The sequence below is a fragment of the Pongo abelii genome, chromosome 11, assembly GCF_028885655.2.
Source record: "Pongo abelii isolate AG06213 chromosome 11, NHGRI_mPonAbe1-v2.0_pri, whole genome shotgun sequence".
Lineage (NCBI taxonomy): Eukaryota > Metazoa > Chordata > Mammalia > Primates > Hominidae > Pongo > Pongo abelii.
The window spans coordinates 54,512,475-54,524,729 of NC_071996.2; the positions used below are offsets into that span (position 1 = coordinate 54,512,475).

Below are 12,255 nucleotides of genomic sequence, written 5' to 3' on the forward strand. Positions count from 1 at the left end.
GAAAGGCAAGTCCATTTCTATCCTCACGCCAGCATCTACACATTTAGACCAGGGGCTATAACTGAAACTTCTCGGGCTGGTGTGAACAATATGTTAATGAAAAGATTTGAGCCTTCGCAACATAGCAAGACCCCATCTCTACAAAAAAATAAGAAAAATAGTCAGGCATGATGGTGCACGCCTGCAGTCCCAGCTACTTGGGAGACTGAGGCAGCTTGGACCCAGCTTCTTGGGCCCAGGAGTTTGAGGCTGCAGTGAGTTGTGATTGTGCCACTGCACTCCAGCCCGGGTAACAGAGCGAGACCCTGTCTAATAAAAGAAAGAGACAGAGAAAAAGAAAAAATCTGAAGCCAGTCACAAAAGACCACATGTTAATTTATGGTTCCATTTATATAAAATGTCCAGAGTGGGCAAATCCATAAAGACAGAGAATAGATTAGTGGATGCCTAGGGCTGGGAGGTGGGGAAGAGGATGAAGAATGACTGCTAACAGGGATAGGTTTCTTCTCCAGGTCATGAAAATATTAGATTATGACATGCCTGAAAAAAAGAATGCCTTCCCCACTTAACACACACAAACACACACACACACACACACACACACACACGGCAAATTAAAAAGCAGTGACTAAGGAACATTCTACTGGTAACAATGATCATTTTACCCACCTATTCGATTCTAAACAATAATCAGCATTGAATTGTTAGCAATAGCATTGGGCCATTTAAGAAGAAAAAAAAGGAAGATGATATATTTATCTGCACAAGTTACTATGCATTTCCATTACTGCTAGATTTTCCATATGTTATCAATGAAACTGCTAAAAAAATTTTCCATAAGGAATTTTAAAATTTCATCATAATATATGGACACAGTGAGCACTATAAAAGTTAACCACCTCTAGTGATTCTACAACCCAGAAATGCATATTCTTTTCAAGTTTAGGTTTACAAAATATTTACTCCCAAAACAAATACTACAACAGCAATTAAACTGCAACCTTGGAGAAAGATGCATCCATCAACATAGAACAGAAAATGAGAAATGAAATAGACACGATTTGTCATCCAAATGATTACAGTGAGATGATCAGAAAAATTCAGTAGCCGTCGAATAAGTTTTACAGCCCTTACCTAACTAATGCTTTCAGATCATGAATGCCATCCCTTCAGATTCAAGTAATTACATCTGCTCTATTTATGTGTGTAATAAGAAAAGACACGTTAAAGAAAATAGGGAAGTTTACAAAGGCGCATGTTTACTCTACTCGAAATGAGAACTATCTTTAAGGAATTCCAAAGCACTGTTTATATTCAAGCCAGATGATAATACATCAGCCTCATCTATTTCTGAAGGCAGGGTGCCCTAGCACACAGCTTGTCATTATTGTTACTTGAAAGCAGTAAAGCTACAGTATTCCCTTAAAATTGAATCTATAATTCAGCTTTTTCATGAATTTGGGCTTCTACTTCCAGTCCTACCTCCCTGAGTGCCCTCCTCTCTCCTCACAGTACACATGGTTAAATCCATGTGAAATTCCTGATGTGTCCATGTAGTCGAGTTCAGAACTGACATTCTTATAGAATGAAGAACACTGGATTCAACTCATTGTTTTCCTGGTTCATGAAGTACAAGGGCAACTGTGCAAAAGCAGGACAATACTGACTGCTTCAACCAGAATGTGTTTGGATTGGGGTTCATTGGGGATAACAGCCCAGCTCTTCTTGAGATTTACCCATTGATGTATTCTAAGATACAGAGGTATAGCAGTGTGTTCCCGGGGGTGGTCAAAGAGTGCTTTGCAAGCTTTGTCTTGCCACGGCCCACAAAGGAAATAATTGTGCAACACACTGGATTCAGTGGAAGTGAAAAACAGTCCAGAAGCTCAGCCTACACCAGGCTCACCCCACTGAAGGATCATCTCAGAGGATACATGTTTTGAGGCCTGTCACCCATTCTCGGCCCACACACTCTGCAGGGAAGAAAGCTCCAGCAAAGGGACAGCAAATAGAGAGATGGCACTGTTCTAGGAAGCTCTCTCTTCCCAAATGTGGCTTAAAAAGCATGCAGAGCCAAGCGCAGTGGCTCATGCCTGTAATCCCAACACTTTGGGAGGCTGAGGTGAAAGGACTGCTTGAGCCCAGGAGTTTGAGACCAGCCTGGGCAATACAGTGAGACCCCATCTCTACTAAAAGTAAAAAAAAAAAAAAAAGAAAAAGGAAAAAAAAAAAAAAGCCAGGCTTGGTAGTGCACACCTGTAGTCCCAGCTACTTGTAGGCTGAGGTGGGAGGATCCCGTGAGCACAGGAGGTTGAGGCTGCAGGGAATATGACCCTGTCTCAAAAAGAAAAAAAGAAAGAAAGCAGAGGCCAAACACAGAGGGCTACTGAGCAGAATGGGACCTGCATACCCCACTCTCCACATGTCTGTAGAGTCTTCATGAATGTGAGTGAGCTGCAAGCTGCTCACCCTGGTTAGGATTTATGCTTTATTCTGAGTCAGAGCTTCGGAAATGAGACCAAAAACGGGCCAGGCTTTGAGGAAGATGAGTATGGACAATGCCAAGACCCCACCCAGAAAAGATGGGTCAGACCCAGATTTGAGTGGCCAAAGGAAGCCCATTAAATAGCCTTGCCTTTTGTTTAAACCTTGTTTGAAAGGGCAGTCTCTGCTTCCTTAATATCCAAGGTTGACCCGTCTGGGGCAGCAGGTGGAGCAATTAAGGGGAGAGGGCTGAAGCCAAAGTCATTTTCAGCTTACATTTCCACACAGCTTCTTGTAATTTTCTAGAAAAATTAAAACTTGAAGCTGGGCGCGGTGGCTCACGCCTATAATCCCAGCACTTCGGGAGGCCGAGGCGGGCAGATCACCTGAGCTCAGGAGTTCGAGACCAGCCTGACCAACATGGAGAAACCCCGTCTCTACTAAAAGTACAAAATTAGCCGGGAGTGGTGACACATGCCTGTAATCCCAGCTACTCGGGAGGCTGAGGCAGGAGAATCGCTTGAACCTGGAAGACGGAGGTTGCAGTGAGCCGAGATCACGCCACTGCACTCCAGCCTGGGCAACAACAGCAAAACTCCATCTCAAAAAAAAAGAAAAAGATAAAAACTTGAATCAGAACTTATCTAAGTTTCAATAAAATTGTACCATTCTAAACTAAAGGATAAATATTTATTCTACAGAAATGAAATTTAGGGTTGGGCGTGATGGCTCACACCTGTAATGCTAGCACTTTGGGTGGCTGAGGCAGGTGGATCACTTGAAGTCAGGCGTTCAAGACCAGCCTGGCCAACATGGTGAAGCCCCATCTCTACTAAAAATACAAAAGTTAGCCAGGCATGTTGGCAGTCGCCTGTTATCCCAGCTACTCGGGAGGCTGAGGCAGGAGAATTGCTTGAACCTGGGAGGGAGAGATTTCAGTGAGCTGAGATTGCGCCACTGCACTCCAGCCTGAGCAACAGAGTGTGACTCCATCTCAAAAAACAAAAAAGTGAAATGAAATTTAGGCAATTCTATCCATCAAGAACAGAGACTCAGACATAAGTAAAAATGACTGGTTAACGGGTTAGCTACCCAGTAATTAGATTTCTTTCTTCGTAAGCTCAGTTCAATTTATTTAAGCCCCAAAACAAGAAGAAGCACAGTTTGCCAAGAGGGACAGAGTTCTTTCTTGCTCTATCAGAGCAAGGGAAAATTCACTGCGCAAAAAACTCACAAAAGAAATAAGTGTGAACTTTTTAAAGTTCATTGTAACTGGATTACACCATTTAGCAAGGAAGGTCTACTTACAGAGCAAGTAAAAACTTCCAACTTTGCAGATGAAAATGATTCACTACTGTCTTCCATGCAGCTAAAATATAAAAATCGTTGTGCCCCAGCTTAGCCAACATAGTGAAACCCGGTCTCTACTAAAAATACAAAAATTAGCCAGATGCGGTGGCATGCACCTGTAGTCCCAGCTACTTGGGAGGCTGAGGCAGGACCAGCCTCCCAAGAACCCAGGAGGCAGAGCTTGCAGTGAGCCGAGATTGTACCACTGCACTCCAGCCTGGGCAACAGAGTGAGACTCCTTCTCAAACAAAAATAAACATAAACGTAACTGGTTGTGCCCCTCCTTGGCTGTTTCCCTCAGATCCACTCCTCCCTCTCCGCTGCTCTATTTTCTATCTCAGGGGGCCACAGCCTGCAGCCTGTTTCCCAGAATCCCAGGTCAGTGGGCTTCCAGAGAGGCTCAGCCAATGGGAGGAACTGGCAGAAGACTGGAGGGTGGAAGGAATACTCCTACAAGAAGCTAACCAAGCAAACAAAAATTCCATCCATGATAGAATTGGGAAGAAACCACAGTCTCTAAATTCTTCAACTGATGCTATGGTTCTTCACAGCAACCACGCAGATTCAGAACGTTTCCAGGATCTGAGACGAATAAGCTCCATATGTCCTTGCATGTATCCACACCTATGTGAGTTTGTGTATTTGGCTTGTTTATTCAGGGATAAAGTGGATTGTGGTGAAAAAAACAGTAAAGTCTGAGCCAGGATCCCTTGCGTCTGTTCTACCATTATCTATTGGTATGACCTTTATGTCCTTGGGCCTATGTTTTATTCATCTGAAAAAAGAGACTGAAGTATTTTCTTTCTGCAGTCTCTTCCTGTTCTAAAATTCTGTGATTCTAACTTTATGGATAAATTTTGCATATATACATGCCTGTAGGCATATGATTATTCTTAGAGCTATGCGCAAAGCATATACCTTCTGTTGATGAATTTGCATTTCATCAGAGAAACATATCTATAACTGGTGCTCAAATTATAACCCAAAGAATTTGTTTGCCAACTTGTTTTATTCTAGTATCAACCTAAAAATCTGAATGTTTTAGATCTCTAAATACAGTGCGGTTCATTGAATTATTGTAACGATCATCTGATTAGCATACCTTAAAAAATACGAGGTTCCTTGCTCCAAGGTAGATGGTTCCAACAATGGCTGCAACCATATCTTCCATTCCACATGCTCTTTTTTTAATGAAGTACTATTAAACATTATTCTGTAACTTACTTTTTTCACTTGAATGCATTTCCGTATCAATACATGCAGGGTGGCTTCATTTTTTTCTTTAATGGCTGAATAGTACTCTGTAGTATAATGTATAGTAGTCCACCCTTAACCGTGGGGGATACATTCCAAGACCCCAGTGGATGCCTGGAACTACAGACAGTAACAAACTATATATACATTTACATATATATACAGATATATATGTAATGTTTTTTCCTATACATGTATACCTAAGATGAAGTCTAATTTATAAATTAGGCACAGTAAGAGATTAATAAAATAGAACAATGTTAACAATATGCCATAATAAAAGTTATATGAAATGTAGTCTCTTTCTCACTCTCAAAATATCTACTGTACTGTACTCACCTACATTCAGACCTCAGTCGACTGCAGGTAACTGAAACCAGGGAATGCAAAAATACATTATTTGCTCATTTACTGACTGCTGCATACATATATTATTTCTAGTTTCTCTGCTCAATGTGATGTTTGCTATGGATTTTAGAAGACAATTTTTATTAGATTTAGGGAGCTGCCTTCTTTTCTTTTTTTAAAATCATGTGCCTCTATATATGCTCTATTCTTAACTTAAAAAATTTATCAAACACTTTTTTGGCACCTACTGAAATCAACATATATTTTTCTTTAATTTGTTATATAAATTGAATAATCTTTAAATTCCTGTTTATACTATTGGCACTGAATTTGACTTGCTGTTTTTCGGTGTGTGTGTTTGTGCACGCGCACGCGTGTGTGTGTGTTTACCCATATGCTCTTTTATAACATGACCTTCTTGTACCCCATCAAAAGACAGTCTGTTTTCTCTTTCCTTGCAACTGGGCAAGCTCTTGGACCTGTCTTGACTTGAAGTTGCAAGAGAAGTGATAAAGTGCAGCTTTCAAAACTGGGTCTTAGGAGAGCTGTGGCTTCAGCCTTCACTTCTTGGAACCTAGCCACCATAGTATCAGGAAACTCAAGCAACCATGTTGAGAGGCCCAGGTGGAGAAAAACTGAGCCCCTGCCAAAAGCTCTAGTTGAGTTCTCAGCCAGCAGCCAGCACCAACTGCCAACCACATGTGTGAGGCTACTCTGGACCTTCCAGCCATCCCAGTGCCCATATAACATCATACAATGCAGAACTGTCTGTTTAGTACACAGAAATAAAAAATTGTTGTTGTTTCAAGCCACAGAGTTTCGGGGGAGGTTAGGAGGCAATTTCTCCCCACTAAACAAAGCATTTAATGTTGGAGCAGAACCTCATGCCTAAAATATATCAAGTTAGTCCTCTATCCATCCACTGCTTCATTCATTCAAGTGTGTGTTTATTGAACATATACTATGCTAGATGCTGAGGACATAAAGATCAAATGCAGACATGTCCCTGTCCTTGTGGAACTCATATGGATGGGGAGACAGAATGTAACAGAGAAATCTAAGTACATGTTAAATAAAAGGGGTGGTGCTACTGAAAACTGGCACAAGGCGCTCTAGGAGCCCCTGGTTGGAGAACTGACTTTATCAGGAAGGTTAGAAGAGGAAGTGAAGACTAAACTCCCAGATCTCAGGAAAGATTAAAAGTTAACTAGGCAGAAGGAAGGGCAAGAACCTGCCACACAGAGGGCTCAGCATATGCAAGGGACCAGTGGCAAGAGGGAGGATAGTGTGTTCAAACTCTGTGTCCAGAGCTAAGAGATCATTCAAGAAGAGGCTGGAAACAGGTAGGGGCCAGGCCAGGTATGACTTTGCTGGCCTCATAAGAGCAGACTTAACAAGGAAAAGTCAACAAACTATTCCCACTCTGATCAGATTTTCTCTTCAAACCCCAGTGGGAAGAGGACTAACTTGGAGTACTCAGCCATATAAACTGTACGTGTAGTGACACCCATGGGTAGATATACTTATGGATATATAATAGATACTCAGGGTACATGGTCATTGAGCCCACCCTCTCATTCCTTGTTACATGTCACTGTACTGTTTGTAGTCATCTCTGTCTCCATTGCTAGATTATAAAAATCTTTGAGTATGGGGGCTGTGTCTCATCCATCTTTTCATTCCTCCCCTACAATATCTAACACAGTGCTAGGCACATAGCAAATCCTTAAGTGTTTCCTAAAACTTTAAAACATGACTAGATAATCCATTCATAAATAGCCTGTAAGAAGGGCTCTCCTCAAAGAAAATTCTCGGCCTCATTTGGAAAGCCACTCCAATGATGGCAACACTCTTAGGAAGGTGTTGCTGTAAAACATCATTCCTTTCTAATTTGGGCCAGTTCTTGAGTTTCATCCCCAATGAAGAGTGAGAACACTTCATCACATTTCCAAAGAAAGCCTTTGTGTATACTTTGAAGATCATTTCTGGGTCACTCCTAGCTTTCTTTCCTTTCAGTGGCAAAGTACTTCATCTTCTCACCTTTCCTCAAAGAAGCCATTTAGTTGCTCCCTGGATTCATTCCAAAACCTCCATCCCTCCTAAATGGTGGAAGCCAGCAACCTTGTAGACCAGAAACAAGGTCAAAGATTCCTGAGGGGCTTCATGAGCAGTCCTCAGAGTGGAAGCAGGCTCTCTTTCTCAGTCTGCTTGTTTTCCAGCCAATTCAAATGTTCATGTGTCTGCGTGCACACATATGTGCATATATATTCTCACAAACACTGAAACTTTTTAACAAGCTCAAAGAACAAATATTGTCTTATTGGGTGAGTTTGCCAACTGCCTTCTCTGCTTCACCAACAGCCCAGTCTTCTCCATCCAATGTAACACATCGATTTTTTTTGTTTGTTTTAGTGAAAGCTTTTCTCCATATTTTTGTAAATAATATGACAAAGAAATTAGCAATATATTTTTTTTGGTATTCCACTATCTTCTTCAAAGGCATCAAACAGACTGTGAAACAGCACCAAGAAATTTCATCACTCCAATGTATCAATAATTCAAATATCAATAAATCACTGGTCATTCTACAAATAATGAGACTCTGTTTTTGTTTGTTTGTTTTTTGTTTTTTGTTTTTTTGATGGAAGCTGCTCTGTCGCCCAGCTGGAGTACTGTGGAGCAATACTGGCTCACTGCAACCTCCACCGCCTAGGTTCAAAAAATTCTCCTGCCTCAGCCTCCCGAGTAGCTGGGATTACAAGCACACACCACCATGCTTGGCAAATTTCTTTGTATTTTTAGTAGAGTTGGGGTTTCACCATGTTACCAGGCTGGTTTGAAACTCCTGACCTCAAGTGATCCGCCCACCTCAGCCTCCCAAAGTGCTGGGATTACAGGCGTGAGCCACTGTGACCAGCCCAAGGCTCTGTTAACATAAGCAGCTGTTATGCTTTCATAAAAAATATTTCTCGGCATTTGGGTGATTTCAATTTTATCCGAAAGTTATTGTTAAACTGCATTTGTAATCATCTTCTTTATCTCATCAAAGAAATGTAAATCCCTCAGTTATTTTTATTGTAACCAATACAGAAGTCTATATGATGTCATTTGAATGAGATCATGTGTAGGATACTTAGTGAGTTGTAAAGTGCTCATAAAAATTAAGTAGCCCGGTCGCGGTGGCTCACGCCTGTAATCCCAGCACTTTGGGAGGCTGAGGTGGGCGGATCATGAAGTCAGGAGATAAGACCATCCTGGCTGACACAGTGAAACCCTGTCTCCACTAAAAATACAAAAAAGTTAGCCGGGCGTGGTGGCGGGTGCCTGTAGTCCCAGCTACTCGGGAGGCTGAGGCAGGAGAATGGAGTGAACACAGGAGGCAGAGCTTGCAGTGAGCTGAGACTGCATCACTGCACTCCAGCCTGGGCGACAGAGCGAGACTCCGTCCGGAAAAAAAAAAAAAAATTAAGTACTATTTTTGTGCCGAAAAATAAGGTTGTATATATAATACAATTACAATTAACTCCTGAATTTAAATTAGACCATTTAATCAAACCAACGAATTCCCATTTCATAGATGAAATATATTTATTCAAAAAAATCTACTTTGCTTTAAATTATTCCCAAAATTATTTAGCATGCAATACTTTTAACATTTCTTAAGCCAGCACATAGCAGCACGCTTTACAAGAACTTACATATACATCATCTCAATCAGTTATGGCATAAATTGAGAAAAGAATAATAATATTAGAATATTATTTTGTTTGTGCTTGGAAGAAAGAATAAAGCATTAGTGCAGTTATGTAGATGAACTCAAAAGTTTTAGTCAAACAGCTTATGGAAAGAATTGCTGTGTAATTAGTATTTCCAAGAATTTGCAACAATGAAACACCACTAAAAATAGGCACCTACAAAATAAACACCAGCAAGACCTCAAACAGTTGCATAACAGAAAAATGTTTTTAAGATAAACAATGTGTTTGCCTTATCAAATACATAATCTAAGTACTGCAAAGAGGATAGAATGCACTTTTAGAATGAATTCGGAATCCAAAATGCATTTATTTCCATAATGTACATGCTTAGTGCTCACTGAATTAAAGGGTAGTCAAAATTTCCGCTTCTGCAGAAAGTGAAATTCTGCATAATAAATATCATCTAAATATGCTTTATAGACCCTTTTAGGAGACGTCTGAGTTCAATTTTGAGGCTAAAGCCCATTCCTCGTTGATATGTTTAAATTGATGATAATCACTAAAGAAACACCAGAGCTGCCATCATAGGTTAGAAAACACATTACACAATACTGAGTAACCTAGAGGGAAAAGAACTTCTCAAGGTCACTCCAGCAGCTCACAGGAACACCTGGGATAAAAGCCTCTTGGTGCGATGACCAATGTCTTCCTAGGTCACCCGAAACCTAGGACACACCCCGACAATTTCTGTTCCAAAGAAAGATCAAGGTGACTCACTGTTGCATGATCTCTCTAGCACCCAGCAGCCAGGGGTGGTTTCATTAACAGCACATTGACAGTTGGAAAACTGAGGACCAATTTCCTGTGCCAAGGTGAAAGGCACCTAAGCATTGAGCATTACCAGCGATCCGGAGATTCCGAGCACAGACAACTCGCACTAGAACCACGCAGGAGAAAGCAAGCACTAAGAAAACAAACACGAAGTGAAGGCGCACCCAGACCGGGAGCTGAGTGCTGGCCTTCGTTAATTCCTATTTAAGCAGATACGGCTGTCTTTCCCTAATTAAGCGAATCCAAGAAGCGGTCCTGAAGTGAGAGTAAACTTTCTGCTCAGTGTCTTTCTTTTGACCGGAGCTTGACGATCTCTCCCAAGATCCAGACAGATAAGAGTATTCAAATTAGGACAAAACAGAAGAAACCACTAACTCTCAACTCGAATCAAACCAGGTCCCCGGCCCCAAGGGGTCTGGTTACTCTAGGTCGAGTTACACGACTTAAAGACATTTCTCCACGCACCAAAGGTGCAACCAGACATATTTCCAGCTCTTAAATTCAACGTCCCTGACTTAAGCCAGGTCCCCACCGAACTGTCCACACACATGCACAAACTAACTTCCCGGGGCGGTGCGGAGACGCCGGGACGCGAAGACTTCAAGAGCCCAGCCTAGAGGGAGAGGGACTGAGTCCGAGCACCGGCCGAGGCCGGGAAGAGACGCGCGCGGGCTCGACCCGCAGCTCCCGCACGTGTGGGCCACGGCCGGCTCCAGGACCCCCTCGCCGCGCGCTCGGCCTCCTCCCCATCCTGGTCTCCCGCCTCCTTCTCGTACCTGTCTGAGGATGAAGCTGGTCGAAGTGGTGCTGCCATCGGATCTTTTCAACCTGCTCCTCCGGGTTGTGGTGCCTCGGGCCACCTGGACTCGACACACGGGGCCAGAGAGAAGCCGGTGAGGACCGCAGCGCAGAGCGGGGCGACCATCCCCGGCTGGAGTCCGCCTCCGGACCCGCTCCCTGGGGTCCCCCAGAGCCCGCACCCAAGTCTCCTCCGCGACTCCCAAATACAGCCCCCACCCCCACCCACCCACTGCAAGCCTCGACGGCTGAAAAGATGCTAGAGAAGAACAGCCCGCAAGCACCCACCACATCCATTAACAAAGACTCTCAGGGTGCGGGGTCCGAGTCCCCGGCATCCGCTGGGGGAGGCTGCGGGCTCCGGAGCGGGAGCGCAGAGACCCGAAGGAGGGTGAGGAGGAGGAGGAAGAGAAGGAGGAGAAAGAGGAGGAGCGGGAGGAGAAAGGGACGTGGAAGAGGGGTGGGGGGAGCGGGGCCGCCGACTCCCGGGACTCGGGCCCCGCACGCCCGGCACGAAGGCGGGGCGCGCTAGGGCGGCGGAGGAGGTGTGAGGAAGGAAGAGGAGGAAGAGGAGGAGGGGGAGGAGGGGGCGGTACCTGCGAGGTGGGGGAGTGCGGCCCGTCCGCCGTCCCATTCTTGGCGTAGGAGGAGGAGGACATCGTTCAGAGCCGCCGCATGGCCAGCCCGTGTGCGGTGGGCGGAGGGGGCTGGCCCCCGAGGCTGGGCTGCGGAAGGAGGGGGAGGGCGCAGGACTTCCCCACCCGGCTCCAGGACCCGCGCCGGCGCCCAGGCTCCCTGCCCGCACTTCGGAGAGCGCGGCACCTTAAAGGGACCGAGGCGCTTCCCCCGCGCTCGCGGCGGGATCCCGGGGAGGGGGCTTCTCGGAAACTCGCCTACCCGAGCGGATTGGGAGAAGCGCTCTCCCACCTAGCAAGCGCTTTACATCAGAGCTTCCAGAGGATGAAGGGAGGGGGAAATCTGGGATGGGGGTGGCAAGATTAAAATAGTCTGCACAGTTTAAAATGAGACAAAGGTGGCACGGTTCATGAATCAGGACTTGGGGACGGAAGCTGGTGCAGTGTGGCGGGAGTGGGAAGAACCGAGCGGGTGTGTGTGTGTGTTTGCTGCACTGGAATTTTAAAAGGGCAAGAGCAGAGCCACCTTCCGCGACTTCACTCATCAGCCTACCGTGTAAGGCATGGGGTTTTGTGGCTTGCTTTTCGTCCGTGTTTTTGTATTGCTTTGGCAATTCTATCCTTAGAGCTGCGAGTCACACACATCCAGGCAGCCGTGGGAAACCCAGCCAGCCTGAGTCTGACGGGAGATTCTGCCCCGCCAAAGACCAGTATGTCCTAAGGAGTTTTGAAGGTCATGTTAGACCTGCTAAGAAGCAAGAGTTGGTCACTGTGCCTCCCATTTCTATGCGTATGGATGTTTTCAAGGGGGAGAAACTCATCCTTGCAACCATACACAACGTTTGCCATTGGTTTCC

The 12,255-nt window shown here is 44.5% G+C and overlaps 1 protein-coding gene across 3 annotated transcripts in view; it reads right to left on the reverse strand.

The window, feature by feature from the left end:
• Nucleotides 1-11,578, reverse strand: part of CACNB4 (calcium voltage-gated channel auxiliary subunit beta 4) — a 272,128-nt gene extending 260,550 nt beyond the window's left edge. The window contains exons 1-2 of one of the 3 annotated variants that reach the window (XM_009237708.4): nucleotides 11,360-11,578; nucleotides 10,742-10,825 (exon numbers count right to left, since the gene is read on the reverse strand). In XM_009237708.4, the coding sequence (XP_009235983.2) occupies nucleotides 10,742-10,825; nucleotides 11,360-11,422 (147 nt within the window). In that variant the 5' untranslated portion in view covers nucleotides 11,423-11,578. Of the gene's footprint in view, nucleotides 1-10,741; nucleotides 11,332-11,359 lie in introns of those variants that run through there. The other 2 variants (XM_009237707.4, XM_063712804.1) reach the window with 2 other exon arrangements.
• Nucleotides 11,579-12,255: the final 677 nt, after the last annotated feature.